Source organism: Tupaia chinensis, unplaced genomic scaffold, assembly GCF_000334495.1.
Source record: "Tupaia chinensis unplaced genomic scaffold, TupChi_1.0 Scaffold000250_1, whole genome shotgun sequence".
NCBI classification, from domain to species: Eukaryota; Metazoa; Chordata; class Mammalia; order Scandentia; family Tupaiidae; genus Tupaia; species Tupaia belangeri.
The window spans coordinates 4,144,554-4,168,119 of record NW_006159730.1 but is presented as its reverse complement, the minus strand read 5'-3'; the positions used below and the strand labels follow the sequence as shown (position 1 = coordinate 4,168,119).

The 23,566-nt window shown below is 37.1% G+C and overlaps 2 protein-coding genes across 2 annotated transcripts in view; both read right to left on the bottom strand.

The window, feature by feature from the left end:
* CTNNA3 (catenin alpha 3) overlaps nt 1-23,566 on the bottom strand; it is a 1,606,653-nt gene that overhangs the window by 474,071 nt on the left and 1,109,016 nt on the right. The window lies entirely within an intron of this gene.
* Nucleotides 2,400-19,430, bottom strand: LOC102475895 (small nuclear ribonucleoprotein F-like). Its single transcript, XM_014587959.1, is given in 5 exon segments — nt 2,400-2,608; nt 2,611-2,646; nt 14,114-14,142; nt 14,402-14,430; nt 19,374-19,430. Coding segments are annotated over 5 exon segments (360 nt in total).

Here is a 23,566-nt window from a genome sequence, read left to right as displayed (position 1 = left end):
GCATTATCTTCAACAGGTAATTTTCTGTTTTTGTATCTCTTAAGTGTTTTGCTTCTTTCTTTTTCCTCTTGATTCTTTCCTCTCACTTTCAAAACAAATCTTGTCTACTTGCCATCTTCCTAAAAACTCTTCATTGGCTTTTTCTGATTCTTAGAATATGGATGAAAATCCACAATCAGGTTACAAGGCCGTGCATGATCTGGTTCTGATCTACCCTCTCACCCAATCCTATGCTATTTTCTTGCTCACTTGTTCCAATGAGGAGCAATTTTGCTTTACTCCGGGAGGCATTTTGCAATTTCTGGAGCCCTTTCTCTTAAATTGCAACAATTTGGGGTGGGGGGTTTCCTATTGGCATCTGGTAAGAATAGGTCAAGGATGCTGATAAATATCTTAGAATATGTAAGAACCCTTTTCCAAAAATGACAAAGAGCCAAAACAAACATATAGGTTCCAAAACAAACATATAGGTTCCAAAACAAACTTATAGGTTCCAAATGTCAAAAGTGACATAAAAAACCTTGCTTTACGGGTTTTATCCATAATGTTTGTAATGGATTTGGTATTGCTTTATTTAGGTCCTCTTGCAAAGAATCTGTTACCCTAGCTGCTGGAAATATTTATTAAAAAGATTCTGCTGTCAGTCTGTTCTGGAACTGACGGCCTCAGCTGAGGTGTGTCTCTTCACACTAGGTGGTACTCTTCCAGAACAGCCCATAACCAATGACCGATGGAAAGAGGGTTTAAAGATCTGACCATCTTCGGACCAGCAGGTGGCATGGTGGTTAAGGTGCTGGACACTTCCACATTGCCACCTATGGTTTGAGTCCCAGACCTGATGGATTGCTTTATAAAGATCTGACCATCTTATGCAGACCCATCTTCTGGTGGGCCCTGTAAACTTGGGTTTTCTTTACACCCAGTTCTGCTTCTTTCCAATTCTCCTCCCCATATGTTAGTCCTAACTGTACTCCCTCATAAATATCCTGCACTCAAATTAGCAGCTAAGATCCTGGATACTAGAGAACTCAGTATGGAAAGTTGATTTTTTTTTTTTTTTGAGAGGTTTTTGCTATAGGGCGCATGCGCTTGCCAGAGACAGAGAAAGACAGAGAGACAGAACGCGAGAAATCACCCCCCAGGGAGGTTGGCCACGCCACAATCCCTTCTCCTCCATTCTCCTCTCGGGATCTTGGGCACGCACGCACATGTGCCCGGCGTGAGTTTAAGCCACCGGATCCGGGACGCGCACCCTGGTCAACTATGTGGGAGTCCAGCGACATAGCCATTATGCTAACTGCGGGTCCCTGGAAAGTTGATTTTCTTACGCCACCTTGTGCCTCATTCCAGGTCTCAGGACAGATCTTTATACATGATGATCTCTCTGTATAAAATGATCTTTCCTCATATACCTGGTTAACATGTACTCATCCTTTACAGCACAATTTAAGCCACCAATTCCTCAGTGGCCTTTTGCCCTTTCACTAAATTAACATCCTTTGACCCCTGCCTTTTAAGCTTTTGTAATACCATGAAGGACATTATTTTTAGCACTTTTTAAAGCAATTTTATTTTCATTAAAAATATATTTAGTTAATGGCTGTTTTCACTTTTATATTTTTTATTATGATTGTATCCAGGTCTCTTATCTAGTGTTCACCACATAGCAGGCACAAACTAAAGGCTTGTGGGAAGAAAGGAAAGAGGGAGGGGTCTGTGAACCACACAGAGACTTCTCAGAATTATTGGTTGGAGAAAACAGCCATTATGTGATTTCCATCTTTGTTAAAAGCTTAAATTCAAGGTTGGCAGGTCACATGGTAGTTGAGGTACTGGATTCCACATGGTCCACCACAGTTTGAGTCCCAGACTCAAGTGGCAACTTGCTCACTTTCCCTCTCTCTCTCTCACTCTCTCTGCTCAAATTAAAAAATAATAATGATGAGGGCCAGCAGTTGGCATAAATGGCTATGTCGCTGGACTCCCACATAGTTGACCACAGTTCAAGTCCCGGACCCAGTGGCTTAAACTCACGCCAGGCGCATGTGCATGCATGCCCAAGATCCCCAGAGGAGAATGGAGGAGAAGGGATTGCGGCATGGCCATCCCTCCCAGGGGATGATTTCTTGTTTTCTGTCTCTCTATCTCTGTCTTTTTGGCAAGGGCACGCACGCTATAGCAATAATAATAATAATAATAAATAAAACTAAATAAATCATTCTTAAAAAAAGTTTAGATTGAATTTAGTATTTCCACTATTTACTAGATAAGTCATAATGAGATTTCCATGTTTCATTTTTTTTATTTTAATGCTTTAAAAAAAAGATTTAAAAATTTCTTTCCTAAAAACTCTTTATTTTCTAGAAATATATATACATTTTTTAAAAACACAAAAGATGTTATTTTCTCATTTCCCCATCTTCTTCCTCAACACCTCTGATACCAAGGACATTATGACACCTTACTAAAACTTCACCCAGGTGTCCACACAATGCTCCATATATGAATACTTCTGTATTTGCAAGCTGCATATTCAGATAGCCATCTATAAATACCAGGTAGCCCTTAAACTCCATTCCCTATTTGAGTTTCACTGCTTTTCCTGTTATCCATTGAGGAAAGGTTTGGGATTGAGGAATAAATTTACTGTGATAATGGGCAAACGGGGCTAACTGCTCACCACCAACTCTGTTAAAAAAAAAAATTAAAAATGCATTTATTTCATTATTTATTTTTGCTAGAGGCTGAATACACTCACCAGAGAGGAACAGAGAGATGTAGAGAGGGGGAAAGTGAGAAAGCACTGGGTCTGTGACTCGAACTACAGTTGGCCAAGTCAGATCCTGATGCCTTAACTACCATGTCACCTGGCTGGCCTTATGTCCCATCATTTAAGGAAAGTGCAGTAGAAGGATTTTAAACTTTGGAGTTGGATTGCTCTCATTTTAAATTTTGAGATAGAAGCTTGAGCAAATTTTATAAATTTTGATGCTCACTTTTCTCATCTATAAAACAATAACCTACCTCATAGCATTGTTTTCATCATTGACCTGTCAGCAAAGCACTAGACATATAATAAACAATAGATGCTTTAGTAACTATTGTATGCTGACACCAAACTTAGAGATAAGGAAATGCCCTATAAATCTCTGCAATGCCCAGCCACTGCTACTGCAGGTGTGGCAGCACATGTATCGAGAGCACACAGCTACATCGCTGCTAAGGAATGATCACTTCCTGCAGTTTCATTCTTTTGTAATCTACATGTCATTGGCTATTTATCAAGGTAAACCTATATCATTTCATAAATGTATTATTTCAAGAAGACCATTATATCCTCTGCCATGATCTTCAATGGGATGTTGTTTGGACTGAATGTGTCCCTCCAGATTCATACATTGAAGCCTAATCCCCAGTGAGCTAATATTTGGAGGTGGGGCTTTGGGAGGTAATTAGAGTATGAGGGTGGAGCCCTCATTAATGGGATTAGTGTTCTTATAAGAAGGAGAAACTGCCTTCTCTCTGTGTTTTCTGTCATAAGAGGACATAGCAAGAAGACAGTCACCTGCACACCAGGAAGGGGGCCCACTTCAAACACTGTTTCTGCCAGCACCTTAACCTCAGACTTTCCAGCCTCTGGAAGTGGAGAAATAAACGTGTACTGTTTAAGCCACCCAGTTTCTGGTAATTTGTTATAGCAGACCGAACCAGATGAGACAGGATAAAGGTCTTTTAAAAAACCTTTAAGAAAGGAAAAAAGAAATGCTATAGAAATATCATTAGAAATTAAACATTAAATTATAAAAAAAATATAGTTTATGGGATTTTTGTTTAAAACCAATATAGTAGGGGGACCAACAGTTAGCGTAATGACTATGTCACTGGACTCCCACGTAGTCGACAGCGGTTCGCATCCTGGACCCAGTGGCTTAAAACTCATGCCGGGCGCGTGTGTATACATGCCCAAGATCCCGAGAGGAGAATGGAGGAGAAGGGATTGCGGCATGGCCATCCCCCCTGGGGGGTGATTTCTCACTTTCTGTCTCTCTGTCTCTGTCAGTCTGGCAAGCGCACGCGCCCTATAGCAAAAGCCTCTTAAAAAAAAAATAGTTAGAATCCTGAAATCTATAAAGGTACTTCTTCATGTTTGAGTCCTTTGTTTTGTTTTATTTTGTTTTAATCATATAGTGTTTTAAAAAACCTAAGGGGATAATCAGTTACCCATATATACTAGAAAAATTATATCTATGTTACATCTAACAATTATTATTAAATATTCACAATGTTCCAGGCACTATTTTTAGTGCTTTTGATATGTTCTTAATGAACCCTCACAGTAAAGACCTATGACAGTATTAGTTTCAGCATTTTGCTAGAGTATATTAATCAACTCGCCGAACATCACACGGCTGTATGTGATAGAACCAAGTTCAACTCAGATTTTTTTAATCAAAAGCCCATTTTTTATCAGTTCTTCAAACCTCACCAATATAATAAAATTTGTGGTAGAAGAGAGGGGGGGGAGGAAGCCTCTCTATCACAACCAAGATCTGATAGGAAATCAGATTAGATTTTTATGTCTTTCATTATAAAGATAAGCCAAACAAAACAAATCTGCAGTCATTCTTGTCTTCTAAACGAGATGAAATATGTTTTAATAATGTGAAGAAAATGTTATGTAAAGTTCCTTCTATATAAAGTGACTTTATGGGAAGGGTTAAACAGGGGTCAAAAGGAGGAATATATTCTACTCAGAGTCTGCAAAGGCCCAAGAAAAGTTGGGTGATACTCAGCATAATAAGGGATGAGATTAAAGGAGGAGTTTGAAGAGAGACTTAGGAAATAGGAAGCAAAAAGACCCTTGGGCTGGATAAAATGACTAAAGTGATAAAAAAACAGTGCTTCAGGGCTTTGAAAATTTTACCCAGAAGAAATTTTTGAGAAACTTTCAGAACTAGAATAGAGCTGCAGGATTTATGAGAACAAGGATTTTCCACATGCAATTTTTAGTTGTTTGCATTATCCTAGGTTTTACATTGTCCTATTTGGTTTGCGTTGCTATAAAATCTCTAGCCACCTGGGACCAGCAGTTAGCATAATGGCTCTGTCACTGGACTCCCATGTAGTCGACCACTGTTCAGGTCCCAGACCCAGTGACTTAAACTCACGCCGGGTGCGTGTGCGTGCATGCCCAAGATCCCGAGAGGAGAATGGAGGAAAAGGGATTGCGGCGTGACCATCCCCCCTGGAGGGTGATTTCTTACTTTCTGTTTCTCTGTCTCTCTGTCTTTCTAGTGAGTGCATGTGCCCTGTAGCAAAAGACTCTTCAAAAAAAGAAAAAAAAATCTTTAGTCACCTGGCTATATACCTTGTGATAATGGGGGTGGGAGGGAATCAAAGAGAAGAGACTGAATACCACAAGTAGGATGACTCTGAACAGAGATAAAAAGACAGGGTGAGAGGTAAGATCTAAATGTAAACAAAAATTCAATAAACAGAAGTTGGAATGAGAAATTACCATGAAAACCTAAGAACTGGAGTTTTTATTTAAAAAAAAGAAAAAATGTGCAAACATGTATGCACACACACATACATACATAAACAAATGTTAGTGAGGACACAGGGCATTGCACATCTCACAGAACACTGGCGCTGAAAAGAAAACTGGTGGAAGTTTCAAAATTTTATTGAAATGTCATTGTTCAAGAAGAATTTTATTTAAAACTTGACTTTGCTTTCACCCATTAAGTAATTCACAGAAAATTTTATACATCATGTCTTTAATCAATCATAAGAGTGTAGATATTATTATCTATATATCGAAGACAGACAGAAAACAACTCAGACAGCTTAAGTACTAGCTAAAGATCACACATTACCTAAGCAGATGGCCCGGCTGGAATTCTTTCTTTCTTTTTTTTTTTTTTTAATTTCTCCCAGCAAAAATACATTGTATATTTGTCCAAAGTTATTACCATATACAGAATCCTAACTCCAAATCCAATATTATTTCCTAGTGCTATATAAACACCTTTTCAAAGTAATGTTAGCTCTCCTATTTCCCTTTACTCTTCTGTGAATCTATAATATAATCATTTAAAGAAAAATTAAAGGACAGCTATTAAAAGCACATTAAAATTTGTTATGCTAAATTATTTTAAAAAATTTATGACTACTTAGATAGTATCGGGTATATGAAAACTTGGCATAGTGACTGGGATATAGAAGATGCTTGATCTTATTTGTATTGCCATCACTGGATTATATTAATGTATACTAAACAGAGATTATTTTAGGGTATCCCATTTGATTGTGAAATATTATAATAAATATAATTACTTTGTAGAAATACTTTTAAGTATATAAAATATTTTATCCTCCTAAGAAGATTAAAGCATTTTACCAAAAATATCTTTATAGTATTTGTTTATGAACCCATTTTTCATTCCAAGTTACATTTCAGTTTAGCTCCAGTATAGCATAACCTCTTTTTTGCTTTCTTTTTATTTTTGTTTAGTTTGCTAGAGGGCATGTTAACTAGCAGAAGAGAGACAGAGAGAGAGAAAGTGAAAAAAGTACCCCCCTTGGGGGATGTTCACACTGCAATTCCTTCTCCATTACTCTGTCCTTTTGGGATTTGGGGCACGCATGCACACGTGCTTGACAGGTTTAGCATAATGAAATTTAGCATAATAAAATTTAATGTGCTTTTGATAGCTATCCTTTACATTTTTCTTTAAATGATTATGTTATAGATTCACAGAAGAGTAAAAGGTAAAAGGGAAGCTAACATTACTTTAAAAAGGTGTCCATGTAGTACTAAGAAATAATATTGGATTTAGAGTTAGAATTCTGTATATGGTAATAACTTTGGACCAATATATAATGTATTTCTGTACACATGCACACGTCTGACAGGTTTTTTATAAACTACTAGGTCTGAGATTGAACCACACAGTTAGCCATGTGGGATCCCGATGCTTTAACCACTATGCAACCAACTGACCTGCATAATTCCTTATTAATAAGGAGGATTTTTCATTGCACTTCACACAAATTATTTTTTCTTAAAAATACATCACATGAGCCTGATCCAATTAAACATTTTTATTTTTAGAGAGAGATTTTTCCTAGAGGGCATGTATGCTCCCTGGAGAAACAGAGACAGAAAGCAAAAAGTCACCCCCTAGTGGGGATAGCCACACCACAATCCTACATTCTCCACTCAGGATCTTGGGTCTATATGCACATGTGCCCAGTGTGAGTTTCAAGCCTCGAGGTCTGGGACTCAAACTGCAGTTGTCCATGTAGTAGTCCAGCAACATAACCATCATGCGATTTGTTGATCCCACTCATATACACATGTTTTAAGGAAGGATGGCTCCATGAAAAATAACATCACTTGTTATTGCTTTTTATGTGCTAGTGCAGAAATGTCACTGCCATGGATCACAGCAGTGACCTTAAAGCATTCAGCTTTCCTTTATGCTCTGTAGAGTACAGCAGCTTTATAGTTGCAAAGTTCATAATTATATTAAGTAATACAATATAGAGTAACTACCAGTCTTTTCTATCAAATCTCTATCATTAATAAGCATTCAATCCTGTATATTAGACATAAATACATTAAGCATTGTAGCTGCTTCAAGTGACAGCACAGCTTTACAAACACACAGAGGAATGAATCAAATTAAATAACCACATCTTCATTATTTGGCAAATTACAGATGAATTAAAAGTAATTCTTACCAAAGATTTATTTTTCTCTATGAATATGGGCATTTCAAATCTTGATTTGTTTTTCTGTGCTAAAATATCCTGTCATTTTGCAATTCATTAAAATGATGAAAAAAGCAAAATTGTTGCATTACATTTTTTAAGAAGAGAGTTTTGTTAAGATCTGATTACATAATCACTTTTCTAGTTGTTTTATACTCTTCCTCATAAGAAGAAATGACATAGCTTTGCCCACAATATAATAAGGGAAAGACTTTGCCAAAAGTTGTTTACTATGTTCTAAGCTATCAGGTATGCCCTGGTTCAAAGTTAAATAGTGAGCAAGGTGTTTACTGCTGTACTTGTGAGTTTCATGCACAAAGCCCCTAGCCGGAGTTCATAACCAGCAGGTGCACAGTGGCCTGACTACAAGAAAAGGCTTGGGTTTCATCTAGGAAGCAGTAAGGAAGGGTGCAACCTCAGAAGCTACTCTTCTCTGCCCACTCATTGGTCTTCCTCATCCAAATTTCAGTTCCTTTCCCCATGCTTCTCCAAGCCCCTTTGGAAATCGAAAGACAGCCTTAGGGTTTGACCATCCTGTTGCTCACCTACTTGTTGACACATAAGAAATGTTCATTGACATTCCTTAAGTGAGTCAATGGACAGTTGAGTATTTATGTGAATGCTGAGGTCCTGATTTTGTGGGAGCTTATAAGACATACACTATCTCAGGGCCAGCAGGTGGTATAATGGTTGGGACATTGGACTCTCACATAACTGACTGTGGTTTGACTGTGTGTGTGTGTCTGTGTGTATGCACACAAAATCCTGAGAGGAAAAAAGAGGAGAAGGGATTGTGTTGTGACTATCCCCCCTGCAGGGTAGTTTCTCACTTTCTCTCTCTCTCTGTCTCTCTCTGTGCCTCCAGAAACTGGATGTGCCATATAGCAAAAAATCAGGGTTTAAAGAAAAAAATAAAAGAAAGAAAGAAAAAAAACTCTTATTCTTATATAATTATAATCTGGTGAAGTTGCCTAAAGTTCTCCTAAGCTAAAAGCCATAAGAGAAGAATGAAGGACAGGGAGGAGGGCTACCATATAATAATGACCTTCCATTGTTTGAGCTAGGTAACTTATATATCCTCCTTATTCAGTTCTTACAATGAACTAGCAAGAGAAGTACTTATGTTTTTTCCAAATGAGAAATATGAGTTTTTCTTAAGTGAAAACATTTATTAAAATCATAAAGCTAATAAGAATTAGAAATAACATTAGAACACATGTATTCTTAGCTATTTTCATTGAGCAGCTCTCCCTTTTATGTTTGTATTTGGGTACACTCTAATTTATGCTAATTTCTTTCCCTTTGGGAAAATACATTCCAAGCTTCAAATTACTGAATCATAAACAATAATTGAAATACTGTACTTCCTTATAATTGGAACTTTTGCATTGATGGCATTGTAAAAAAGAAAGGACAATCCGTAAATATTTATAATCTAAAGCTCATAAAATTGACAACACCTATAAAACAATTATTCCAACAATTTGCTGTTAGGTATTACTCAATCCAGTAGATACAGTGAGTTCTTACTATTCTGAGCATCATTTTATATTCTGGGAATACAAAGGATATAATAAAAGAGAGAGAAGTCAAATGTGTATGTAATAATGAGACAGATGCCAAGTAATAACTGATCCATATAAAATCACGTAGTAGCTGAGAGATGAGGGCTATTCATCCTTTTAAACCAGGAGGTTCAAGAAAAGAGGACATTAGTAATGTTAGGGAAGGCTGTATTTAGAAGTAATAGTTGAGCTGGATCCTGAATGATAAATATTCCATAGGCAAAATATAGGAAGAAGATAATTAAACAGAGAGTTTTACCAAACATCAAATGAAGTAGGGAAAACCTGGGGCAAAGACCCAAGAAAGCTCACAGCAGGTTGAAGGATGGCAGGTGGCTTGCTGCAGCTATTATGCATGGAGTCTCGCCTGAGGTCGCTGCAATTCATTCTCCAGATCTCTGCTTTAGTAACATAAACTCCGGAAACTTTCTGAGCCTCAAGACTAGGTCAGGTCCCTCAGGTATATCCTCTCCTACCCCTGAGCTTCTTCCTCTCATAGTACTGCTCTCTCTTTGGGAATGATCATTTGCATTTATTGGATTATCTGCCCCCCTCCCTAATGATAAGAAAACATGAGAAGGGGGAGTCTGTCTGATTTTGTTCTTTGTTATATCCTCAGCACCTAGCACAGTATCTGACACATTAGCAGGCACTATAAAATAAAAATTTAAAAATCAAACAAAGAAATGCTGAAAGAAATTCCAAACTTGAGAATAGTAGGTTAGATCCCAGAATGCCAAGAGATTAATGGACATTGTCCTGTGGACGGTGGGAACTGATGCATTTTCTTTCTCGTCAGCAGGAGGAGAACATGATTGGAGCTGTTTTTGAAAGTTAGTTTTAGCTACAAAGTGGAGGGCTGGTTGCTGAGAATTGAGCCTGAATGTGAGAAAAACAGTCAAATTAATGTTTGAGTATTTTCGCTAAGATATAATAAAGTCTCAAACCAGAACCGTGCTAAGAATTGGAGAAAAGGAGGACATGAGTGACATATATTCAAATCCCCAAAATTTGGCAACTGATTTGAAAGTGATAAAGTGAGAAATCAATGATGATTATCATTAGTGTCCTAGGCTATTTCAATGAATACACAACCACTTGAAATTTAAAGAAAGCTACTCTTTTAGTAGGGACATTTTGATGATAAATGTGTGCCTAGATTTGAATGCAGCTTACATAATTGAAATCATCATACATAAAGCATTAAAACAATTCAAAATCAAATCCAAAAATAATTTTCATGAATTGAGTGGGAATATTTCATTTTCAAGTTGTATGAGAATGATTTTTACCAGGTGAAAACAAAAAGAAAAAAACCTGACAGAACAAAGAATATGCAATAAAACATAAAGCTCCTTCCCATCCTGTCTCTTAGCTCCTACATGCTCTACCGAGAAGCAGCCTCTATTATTAGTTTCTGCTAACTCTTGAGTAGAAACAGTGCTAATTATTTAAAAAAAAAAAAAAGAGAGAGAGAGAGAGAGAGAAACCAAAGTAAATTTCTGCCCAAGACAGTAATGTGAAGTAAACTGCTGGAATTGTCAATGAATATATGTACTAGTCAATACATTTAAACTCTATATCATAGATTTCTGCTTTACTTCTCTTCTGAATTAAAAGAAATAAAGAAGAAAGAGAGAAAGAGAGAGAGAGAGAGGGAGAAGAAAGGAGGAGAGGATGGATAGAGAGGAAAGAAGATGACTAGATGACATTTTAAGTCTAAGGTTCACTTTTCAATTTCCCTCAATATCATATTGAATCACATAAAAGGAAGTCACTGGAAGTTAAGGAACACATCTAGACAGGAAAGCCAATGATTAGGATAGAGAGTAGTAGGTACAATGGCAAAGGAAGGCCTGAGGTTCTATGAGAGGACACAGAGAGCTGGCTGTTGCTACATATTTCTGCACATTTTCCAGAAAAGGAGAACTCCATTGCCAACCAACATATCATTTCCTTAATAGCAAAGGGTTCTATGCTGCAAATTCATCATCCTGCTGTTTTGCTGAGATACTTAGATCATTGTATTTGACCATGTTCAACTTTATGTTCCTCATATCCATCTTGGTTGAGTATTCATTTTCCTAGCTAAGAGATTCAGAACCTTAGGACAGCCATTCTCCAGGGTTCAACAATAAAATTTTCATTTACTTTGCTGACCAAGCAATCTGGATCCTAAAATGATGTTATAACTGACATAGTTATACCTACACATTAAAGAATACACTAAAATAGAGTGATGGTTCAAACATTCATAGTTCACCTCTCCAGTACTCATTGTGGCTTTACTTTCATTCACCTCCTTCAGTTTTATTTCACCTTGCAACAAGGTAATGCAGAGAAGCAAATAGCAGAAGAATTCAATAACAAAAACAGACAACTGTAAGTGAGGAAAGCAATGCTTCAAAACACTTTTTTTTTTTCAAACAGTAGTAGAGTAAGGACCTAAAAGAAAAATAAAAATCATCTTCCATATCTAAGCCAGTGCTAAGTAGTAGCTGATAATGGTTCACTTAAAACTAATTAGATACCCACTGATTGTAGACAGAATCCTTTCAGCAAAACTGACATGCAATATAGCTTGATGTTGATCATATTAAATTTGAAAATAGAAAATACTTCAGAAACAGCCAAGTGTGTGAATTAGATCCTCCTCAGTCATAGATGACACTAACTCCACTAGAGTTACTTTATCCTCCTCCACTTTGGAAATAACTAAAATATTTCTTAATGATGTATCATAGGGGTGGAAATTTCTATGTCTTGAGTTGCACATAGAACTTTTAGAGCTGGCAGTTTGGTGAAACTGCCTTTTGTTGTGCAGTTAAGGAAATCACAGTACAGAAAAGATAAAGGATCACCAAGTTAAAAAGTGGCAGAAGCAGAACTCAAATCTAGCACTGCTGCCTGTGGCTCCCCTCCTGCCTCTGTCAAAGTAGACACTAGCAGAAGTGGATGAAACACTCAGAACGGTGACCAAGGACTGATAATAGGTAAATTTACAGACGTGGAGTAGAAGAGAGGAAAGCCAACATAGGAGGTGAGACCACCAAGGCTGTGGAGTAAGTCTGTCTTCTTTCTTTTATAAGTTTATTGATGTATTTGTTTTATCTATGAGAGAGAGAGAGAGAAAGAGAGAGAAAATGTATTTGTTTTATCTATGAGAGAGAGAGAAAAAGAGAGATAAGCACCCCCAGTGGGGTCTTGATGCCACAATCTATGCATGCTTCAGTTAGCCCTGGATCATGATACTGATGAACCAGAAATACTCAAGGAAGTTTCTGGATGTGAACCTGGAAACTTGCTATACAATTCTCACCATATAGTCTCACAGAACATCACATTTTACCAATATAATGCCATCCAGCTGTAGTCTCTGATTCTTATCTCTTCCCTGAAGAAATCAGAAGGGGAAAAGTAAAAAACAAAACAAAACAAAACCCTATAATTATAGCAGAAGACCTGTAAGAACTATGTTCGGGGAAAGGACCAAGGTATTTGATAAACAGTAGTTCTATAGGAAAAAGGCAAGAAAATATCAGAACCCAGACCTCACTTTCCTCCTGCCTTCCAAACTTCTGCTAGTGCCGCCCTTTAGCCTTGCCCAACCAGAAGCTAGAGGAGCCCCCAATGAATCTGTCCTAGAGTCACAGCAGGGGAGAAGGCCATTGTGAAAGGACAAATTGAAAATACCCAACACTGTATGTCTTTGCTGAACCAGCTTTTTGCTTTGCAATTTTGTCTTCATTACCATAGCCTACTTTCTTTCATTGGGACAAAAATCATCAAGGTTAATGAGAGATGATAGCCCATGTAAAAATAGCATTGTTCTTTGATGGACTTTATCTAAACTTTACTCAAATGTAATAGAATTTTGTAGATGAGGCACAATAGGCAACGAATCTACTTTGTAATATTTAAAAATAATTAATCTCAAAAGTAATCATCTCAGTACTATGACTCATTAGCTGGAAGAAAACAGTAATAATATGTTTTGTGCAGAGAACAATTTTAATTAATAACAGGATGCATTTATTCAAAAATTATAATAAGACATCATTATTTTCAGAACATGAACTTTAATGGTAGGTGTTAGCATCTTGGTGAGTTATAGAGAATGAACTTCTGAATACTAAACATGATTGTTTCAAGGCCTCAAATATATCAGCCTTGTGCAGTAAGCTATTATCTACACTGACAATTGTTCATAGCTATAAATCAGGCATGCCTGATGTGATACCCAAAAGTACCTCACATTTCAGATGTGAATGGCATAAAAGACATTTCCATAATAAAACAGAATCCAAAGAGTTGATTCAACACATAGGCATTACTAATAAAATAATATAGGCAAAAATCTCTGAAAAATGTGGGGTTTTTTTATTGGTCTTGAGGCAGTTCTGTGAGGGATGACTGAGGTTAAGGAAGCAGCAGGATCTGAGCCACTCGCTTTCTTTGGTTCAGCACACATCCATGCAGGTTTTAAGAGCGCCTACTCTCGGGAACAGCAGTTGTTGTAATGGCTATGTCACTGGACACCCATATAGTCAACCTAATTCGAGTCCTGGACCCGGGGGCTTAAACTCACGCAGGACGCATGCCCAAGATCTCAAGAAGAGAATGGAGGAGAAGGGATTGTGGCATGTACATCCCCCTGCGGGAGGTGATTTCTCACTTTCTGTCTCTCTGTCTCTCTCTGTCTTTCTGGTGAGTGCACACATCCTATACCAAAACTCTCCCAAAAAAAAAAAAGTGTCCTACTCTCTTACCTGTCCAGAATGGGTACAAGGAAGTCGTTCTGTGGACACAATACAAAAGCAGTTTGACTTGTGATGTATCCTTTTAAGGACAATGATTTAGAATGGTTTGCTCTGTGTAGGTTCAGTGTACCTTCCCATTACCACTGAGACCAAGATATTAGAGAAAAATCTAAAACAAAAGGCAGTAGATGCTATTTTTCTTCTTATTATTATTATGTTCCCTCTCTGTCTTCTGGGTGGTGCCAACCTCCTATACCAAAACTCCCCCAAAAAAAAAAAAAGTGTCTACTCTCTTACCTGTCCAGAATGGGTACAAGGAAGTCGTTCTGTGGACACAATACAAAAGCAGTTTGACTTGTGATGTATCCTTTTAAGGACAATGATTTAGAATGGTTTGCTCTGTGTAGGTTCAGTGTACCTTCCCATTACCACTGAGACCAAGATATTAGAGAAAAATCTAAAACAAAAGGCAGTAGATGCTATTTTTCTTCTTATTATTATTATTTATGTTGATTATATTTTATTTCTTCCATTAAAGAGAGAGACAGAAAGATGGAGGAAGAAAAGACAGGCACTCCCAAACAGGATCTTTATACCATGACCTGCTTTGAGCCTCAGCCAGCCCTGATCATAGACATGCACAGCCAGACTAGCATGCACAGGGAGGCCTTTGGACATGAACCAGGGACCTCTCTATTTGGTCCAGCTCACAGATCATTGTGTTACCATTATATCACTGTTGTAGACCCATATTTATTCTTATAAGTTTAACAAAATTTCTAATGTTCTAAAAGGCCAAACACATCAGAATAGGCTACATAACTTGACTTTTTAAGAGGACTTAGATTATAGGCAAGACTTTGTATTATTTTATGGAAATATTTTCTAAAACACATGAGCTGGTAAGACAGAGCCTTTATCTTACAAAAGAAGAAAGAACCAAATGTTCACTAGTTGAACAAAATGCCTTAAGCAAAGTATCTGTGAGCATACATTTTTAATTTCCTCAGATGAAAACAGTTTTGAGTAAGGGTCTCTCACAAAGTGTCCTGATGTGCTCCTAATAAACCACGAAATAAAATGTTTCCGAATGCTGATATTCCCTCAGCTTATATTCCCCAACTGATCTGGTTCGGCTCTAAATGAAACATATATTTTAAGCAAGATAATAATCAAGGAGACTGAGAATAAAAAATTCAGAGCATATACTAAGACTTGACTACTGTATACTTTTTTAAAAAATTATTTCCAGAGGGGGAAACGTTTTTTTCCAGATTTTAAGTTTTATCAAAGCAATTGCCCTGGTACTTTCTGATGTGCTAGTTTCAATGCAGTTAACATGTGTACAGGAGTCTTACCACACCTGCTAAACCAGAAGTGAACCTGAATCAGTTAACTCATTCCTTTCAGGGATAAAAATAGCACTAAAGCTATCTGTCCTGCATTTCAAACTAAATGCATTATTTCATCTCATAAATCATCTCATTTTGTCTACATAACACCTCTCTGAGGAAAACAAGACAGCAATTATTGCCCCATTTCATGGATGGAAAACAGGATCAGGAGACTTGCACTAGTCACGTGGCTCAAAGTCCCATGGCTGAGCAGTTTCAGATCTGTGACTCTTAATTAGGCCCAGTTTAGGAAAACATATTTATCAAATGCTTTAAAATAACAGTCTTAAATCTTTGGGGTACAAAGTAGTGTACAAATGGTAGACCAAGAGACAAAAAGAAAGCTAACGGTTTCACATTATTCATTATCTAGATGTCCCAATATAATTACTATAGATTTATCTGCTCTAATACCATTAACAACTGTAAGAGATGGTATTAGGTTATGAGATGAGCCCTGATCTATTTTTTTCTGTTTCTCTATGCAAAATGTGTCATGACTTTCCCAACAACCCGAGAGAATATCATTAGCATATTATAAAGAAACTGAGGCACAGAGTAATTGATTCACTTATATGATATCATACAGATAATTCTGATTTTAGAGTCCATGTTCACCACTATCAGCTTATCTTTAAAGATTCCAAATTCATTATACCAGTTTCCAATTATGTGCATACTTTGATTAAAAAGTGGATATGAGTCTAAGCAAACATACATATGAGTGCAAACACACACACAGAGGCATGCACATATGGAAATAAACTATATATGTATATTTATATCAGTCTAAACATACATACATACATACAAATAAAACATACAGATGTTTTATTTATTTATTTATTTTTAGAGAGGTTTTTGTTATAGGGCATGTGTGCTCACCAGACAGACAGAGACAGACAGAGTCAGAAAGCAAGAAATCACCCACCCCACCCCCAGCAGGGATGGCCACTCCACAATCCCTTCTCCTCCATTCTCCTCTAGGGATCTTGGGCACGCACGCACATGCGCCCGGCGGGAGTTTTAAGCCACCGGGTCCAGGACGCGAACTGCTGTAGACTACATGGGAGTCCAGCAACAGAGCCATTACTCTAACTGCTGGTCCCCATACATATGTTTTATGCTAGGGACCTGAGTATAATTGACTGATAGTCTCATTGTGTGTAACTAGAATTCCATTTAGGCCAGGACTCCAAATATCAAACAAAAAATAAAATAAAATAAAACCTAGATGTGTGAGTTCTTCTAAGCCTAAACTTTAACTGGGGAGGTGGAGGGGAGGGGAATTTCCCAAATTAGAGACACATCACTCTACATTTAACTTTAAAACCTTTCTCCAAGTATCTTTCTATTTCAGAGTCCATTAGTCTTTACAAAGAGAAAAGAGAAAACAGACTTGAGGAAGATGTTCCCTTCTGTATGCTGTGTGACTCAGGAGACGTGCTTCTGTGCAATATTTTACCATCATCTGCCAAAGATGTGTGTGCAAATATCAGTCTTGCAAACAGATAATATTTGCACTACATTCGGGCTAACCTACCATCTGGTTATCAGTTGTTTGGAGTCCAAATTTTACAGTTTCCCATGTGCTCCCTCTAATAACAAATGGAATGAGGCTGCTCTGAGAACTATCTGCACACTGGACTAACACTACATCCTTCAGTAAAAGGGAATGGTGTATCTGAAGGAAATGGCTGTTATCCTGCATTGGGCAAAAAAAAAGGGGGAAGTATACTCTCTGGATAAGGTTCACATGATATATAAACCTCTTAGTTCAAAAGATGATGTATTTTTCACAAAATCTGGAGAATCCACTAGTATTCTGGGCAATTGTATTTTAGCATTAGGTCTAATAGAGTCCACCAACTAAAAATGCAATCACAGTAAAAATTCTAATGATATGCATTATTTTTGAGCAAACAAGTGCCAAAAGCACAATCCTAACATAATATGAATGATGTGATTGACTACAAGGGTTGTTCGCAGCCCACAGCTTCAGGTAAAGCATCTGTGTCCTACCATTAATGGGAGAAGAGACATTGCTATTCACACTAATAGCTGTACAACTCCAGGATTATAGGAAAAGTTCTATGGACTCCACACAAAGTCACCGAATTTTACTGAAATGCAAAAGAATCATTATATAACAAATATATGGAAGAAATTCTTCTTCATGGCATAGTTTTTTTAAAAGAATTATTTTATTGAACTTTATTTATTTATTTACTTATTTAAATTTGACGAGAGAGACAGAGGTGGGGTGTGGGGGGAGAAGGGGGAATGAGAAAGCAAGCTGCCAGGTCCGGGAGTTTAACTGTGGTCAGACATATGGGAGTCCAGTGCCTTTAACCACCAGGCCACCTGCTGGCCCCACAATCCAACAATGATTAACTTAGCTCCTCATAAAGCAAATAATGACCATGCATAATAATAAAGGACAAACACAAACCCTAATACTAACTTCATTAATTTTATTTATTGGCTCTACTAACTTACTAGGATTACTACCACACTCATTTACACCTACTACCCAACTATCAATAAACCTAGGTATAGCAGTTCCACTATGAGCAGGAGCTGTAATTACAGGATTCCACCAAAAAAAACAAAGCATCCCTAGCCCATTTCTTACCACAGGGAACACCAATTCCCCTAATTCCTGTACTAATTATTATCTAAACCATCAGCTTATTTATTCAACCCATAGCCGCCATTCGACTAACAGCACACATCAAAACAGGCCACCTATTAATACACCTCATTAGAGGCACTACTCTTGTATTTTCTTCTATTAGCATCCCAACAACTATAATTACATTCATTATTTTAGTCCTACTAACAATTCTGGAATTCACTGTTGCCCTCATCCAAACCTATGTATTCAGTCTCCTAGTCAGCCTTTACCTACATGGCAACACCTAATGACCCACCAAGCACATGATTATCACATAGTTAATCTGAGCCCATGACCACCAACCAGTGTACTATCAGCCCTGTTAATAACATTGGGCCTAGTCATGTGATTCCACTTTAACTCTAACATTCTACTCATTCTAGGACTAATCACCAACCTTACCATATATCAATGATGATGAGACATTGTATGTGAAGGTACATTCCAAGGTCATCATACCTCAATTGTACAAAAAGGCATAGTTTACAGAATTGTCTATTCATTTTGACCTGCCTAGGATCCACAATCTTTAGCAAGATGAATAGTAAGATAAATTAAAAACACTCTTTATATTTTACTATCCCATGCTCTCAATTTTTTAAAAAAGGAAAACAGTCATTTAGCATTTATAAATATCACATGAGTATAATGGATTGGGCATTAATTATTGTATATAACCAAAATAGTGGCTTAGCAATGGACAGCATCATGAATTTCTAATTCAGGTTACACTGTTTTAAAATGGGTGCTGAATCACCACCAGCAATATTTTTAGGATAACATATAGTGACATATAGTTATCTTTATCCTTTGAAGAACTATAATAACAATATACTTAATATTGATAGTAGAAATATTTAACCTATTAAAACATAAAATAAGTGTATGATGTTCCAGGAATTTTTAAGTTTGATATTACAAAGACCATCTAACATTCCTTTCAAATATCAACAGTTCCCCTAAAAAGCTATCGTTATCTACTTACAAGACTGTGCAAAGGTTGACACAGATGAAACTGTGTCCCTAACATGATGCCCAGTTGTTTCCCCAAAGTGAAAATTATCGTTGCAATTTATTGAGTACTCACTAGGTATCTGGACCATTTCGATTAATCTTGACAATGTTGGTCAAGGGACTACTTTCAGGCCCCTTCTGAAGATCAAGTTTAAGAGGTAACATAGCTTGCCCCACATCCTACCTCTGGTAAGAGGCAGAAGTGATCATTCACACCAGCTCTCTGAATCCTGCGGCACATGCTCTTCCCAGTGACTTCATTCCTCCACCATTTCATGATTTTTTTAAAGACTTTAAAATTATTTTCATTTATTTCTTCCATAAGCAAGAGAGTCAGGCAGAGACTCAGCACCTCTAACACGGTCTTGATGTCATGATCCACCTCCAGCTTCAGCCAGCTCTGGATCATGGGCACATGCATAATTGGAATATCCAGGAAGGTCCCTAAATATTAACCCAGAAGATGTCCATATGGTTCAACCTCACAGACCATTCCATTTTATCACTGTACCACTATCTGGCCCATCCCTGAGTCTTCACAATAACTCTGAGTGCAACAGTTAGGAATTACTTCCGTTTTCAACGAGGAAATAGAGACTACGAGAGAATACTACTTGCTAACGTCATATAACTAGCACATGTCTAGACTCCACTTCCAATGTACTGTGCAGACAAGGACAATGAAAGGAAATGAAAAATAGGTGACTTTCAAATCAATAACTATGCGTCTTAAAACCTGTTCTAATGGCTATACAATCAAATGCCCTGGGACTTTGAACTAGGCTTAATATGTCCTGAAAAATATCATTGGGAAAGTGATTATGTGTATCTGGTGGCTGAGTAAAGTTCAGCTGGCCATTTCACCCATTAAAAGGTGTGAGGTTGCAGTAGACAAGCTAGCAAAGGAGTTCTCTTAGGAAAAGTATGCAGGTCCAAGGGGAAACCCAGCACAAAGCAGTATGTGTGTTGACAAGAGAAATCACTTCCACTTTACTTACAAATGGCAGCATCAATAAAAGTCCCTTGTATACAATCCAGTGTGACAGTTCTCAACCTCTAGTGTTGATAACTCACTGGGGAGCTTGTTAATACTATAAGGTGGTCTTCAGAAAGTTCATGGAAAATATTTAGTCAAAAAAAAATGCATGGATTTCAATTAATTTTTGCACTAAAACAAAATCACACTTTAATTCCATTTGTTATGAATTTGTTGAAATCTTCTACAGTTTTAGTGCCACTCCACCTTGTAGTGTCTAAAAGTCTGAATTTTACAAGTGTTCCAGCTGATTTTGATGTAAATAGGCTGTGGGCTTCATTTTGAGGACCCTGATGTAGTGGAGAAGGGAGTCATCTCGTTGGGGCAACTATTAACATCAAGCTTAAGCCTGGTCAGAAGAATCCAAGATAAAAGCAAAGGTCTCAGAAGTTAGGAAACTGGATCTCTCAGTATTCCCAGTTATACTACGTACATATACTTCATAGTATGTTAGGTACTAGAGTCTAAAAGAAACAAAAAATGAGACAGAAAGAAGAAGGAAAAAATGTAAGAATAAAACAAACTTTGCAAAGAAGTATTTCACTGTCTTCACTTAAAAGCATGTATTTTCTCTCTATCATCAGATACCTAATATAATGAGTTCTTATTTAAGATCCAAAATAAGTTTTCCCATAAAGCATTATGGAAAGTTCAGTGGTATCATATTAAGAATATATTCCATAAGAGTATGCATGGATTACAAATGCAAACATGCATGTGAATTTTAATATTATAATCTTAAGTTTCTGGAAAACAGTAAAAAATTCAACACTATCATAATTCTAAAGAATGATCTTTAGTTCTGTATAGCATTTTGCATGGGAGCGACTGTTTTATCATTGTTATAGTTTGTTTTATTTTTATCCATAACAGGGTTTTCTATCATCTTTCAAGTCAGAAAGTAAATATTACAAGTTTCTGCATGGTTTCTACTTCAACCAAGACAGTCATTCTTTTACTGTAGGTCTGCTGGTGACAAATTGTCTAGCTGTACCTCATCTGAGTGTGTCTTGATTTCCCCTTTATTTCTGAAGGACATTTTCAGGAGATACAGGATTCTGAAATGACAATCTTTACTTTTAGCACTTGAAAAAATATTGTCACGTTTTGGTTGCTTCTGTGTTTTTTCATGAGAGATCCAGGGTCATTTGCTTTTCCTCTATAGGTAATATGATAGTCCTCTGTGCCTGCTTTTAATTTTTTTTCCTCTTATTTTTTCAGGAGTTTGTCTATGTGTCTTGGTATGGATTTCTTTGAGCTTATCATGTTTTAGGTTTGCTTAGTTTCTGTAGCTGTAGATTTGTGGATCTGACAAAATTCAGGAAGTTTTCAGCTAGTACAAGGTGTCTTCAGAAAGTTCATGGAAAATGCATATTATGAAAAAATTCAAAAATTTTGTGTATTGTTTGTATTTCACCACAAATATTTTGGGGATCTTTCATAATGGTTCCACATATTCCTGAGGCTGTGTTTTATTTTGTTTTGGTGTCTTATCTCCCTGTTGTTTATGCTATGCAATTTCAATTTATCTTTCAGTCGCCGGTTTCCTTCCTCTGTCTACTCCAGTCAGGGGTTGAGCCCATCCATGTATGAAGTTTATCTTTAGTCATTGTACTGTTTTTCATTTCTAATATTGCTATTTGGTTCTTCTTTGTATCTTCAATTTCTTACAGACACATTCTGTCCATTTCATTTGTTTATGGATGTTAATGATTATTCATTCATTTTTATAATAGCTAGTTTGACGTCTTTGTTAGATAATTCTAATATCTCTGTCATCTGTGTCATTTTTCATTCTGTTTGGGATATTCCTGGTTCTTGATATGACAAGTAGTTTTTAAATAAACCTTAGGCATTACAATTATTACATTTAAAGCCTTTGGATCATATTTAAAATGTCTACTTTAGCTGGCTTCCTGTGACACCTCTCAGGCAAGGAAGAAGACATTTGCCTCTTTACTGCCAGGTTTGAGTATAGTTTTCCCCCTCAGCCTCTGCTGATGTTCAAGGAGCCTCTTTGTCACCACTGAATGTGAGTGGGAATTCTCCAGCACGTGTGCACTGATACCTTCATTGCTGGGAGTACCAACAGTGTGTCTTACTGTTTGGGTTCCACTGATACTGGGTAGGAGTGGGGTGGGAGTTGCCTCATTAAAATCAGATGAGTGGTAATTAAAGTTCTGATTTTCTACTATTGATACTTCTCTGAGTGTAATGAGAAAGAGTAGGGTTATATCAATACAAGTGGGTAGAATGGAATGATGGTTTTCCACATGGACTCCACAGACATGGCAGTGAGAGAAGCGGAGATCAAACTCTATCTTTTCTGATACAATCTGGCATGGGTGTTAAGATGCCTTGTTACAGCCTAGTACTGGTGAAAGTCTAGACTCCCAATATGGCCTTTGCTGGCATGGATGAGGTAGAGCCACAATAGGTCCTTCTTTTTTTTCTTCCTTTTTTAAACTAAAGAAGAGTGACTATTATCTAAAAGTTTTCTACCTGGCCAGACTATCCCATTTCTGGCCCAGGGTTTTTTTTTTTTTTTTTTTTTTCATTTTAATTCTGTGATCATTGGTGTTTCTGGAATGCTGACTTCATCAGTTCCAAGTTTGGGATGTGTATGGTAAAAGGAAAACCCAGAGATCTTACCACCATATCATTCCTTGGGACTCAAGGTCCATACCCAATCTGACTCCTTCTCTCCACCTTTCAGAGTTTTCTTAGGTTGGTTTTATACACAATATACAAATCGCTATTTCAGTTTTCATTCATTTATTCAAATATATTTGTTAAGAGTCATGTGAAGAATCCTAATTAAATAAAAGGGACAGAAATTGAATAAAATGTGTTTTCTTGATGAATAAAATAAATAATCTAATAAACTCTTCCAATAAACCTTTTCTATTCCCTTATCTTGGACAGTCTTTGCCTCTGCTCTTCTACCCATGGATGCTATACTACTACATTTTTTATCAGTTTATTGTCAACCTTCTCTAATAAACTATGGACTTCTTAAAGTCAGTGATTTTGACTTCTGGTATCATTCTCATTCCTTACACAGGATGGTTTGCTTGAGTGGAAAAAAATAAACATGCTCTTCTTTAAGCTAAATCTATAGGTCAGATTATTCCTGTCAATACAATTTTTTTTTTTTGAGAGGTTTTTGCTATAGGGCATGTGCGCTTGCAAGAAAGACTGAGAGAAACAGAGAGACAGAAAGTGAGAAATCACCCCCCAGGGGGGATGACCATGCCACAATCCCTTCTCCTCCAGTCTCCTCTTGGGATCTTGAGCACACACGCACATGCTCCCAGCATGAGTTTAAGCCACCAGGTCAG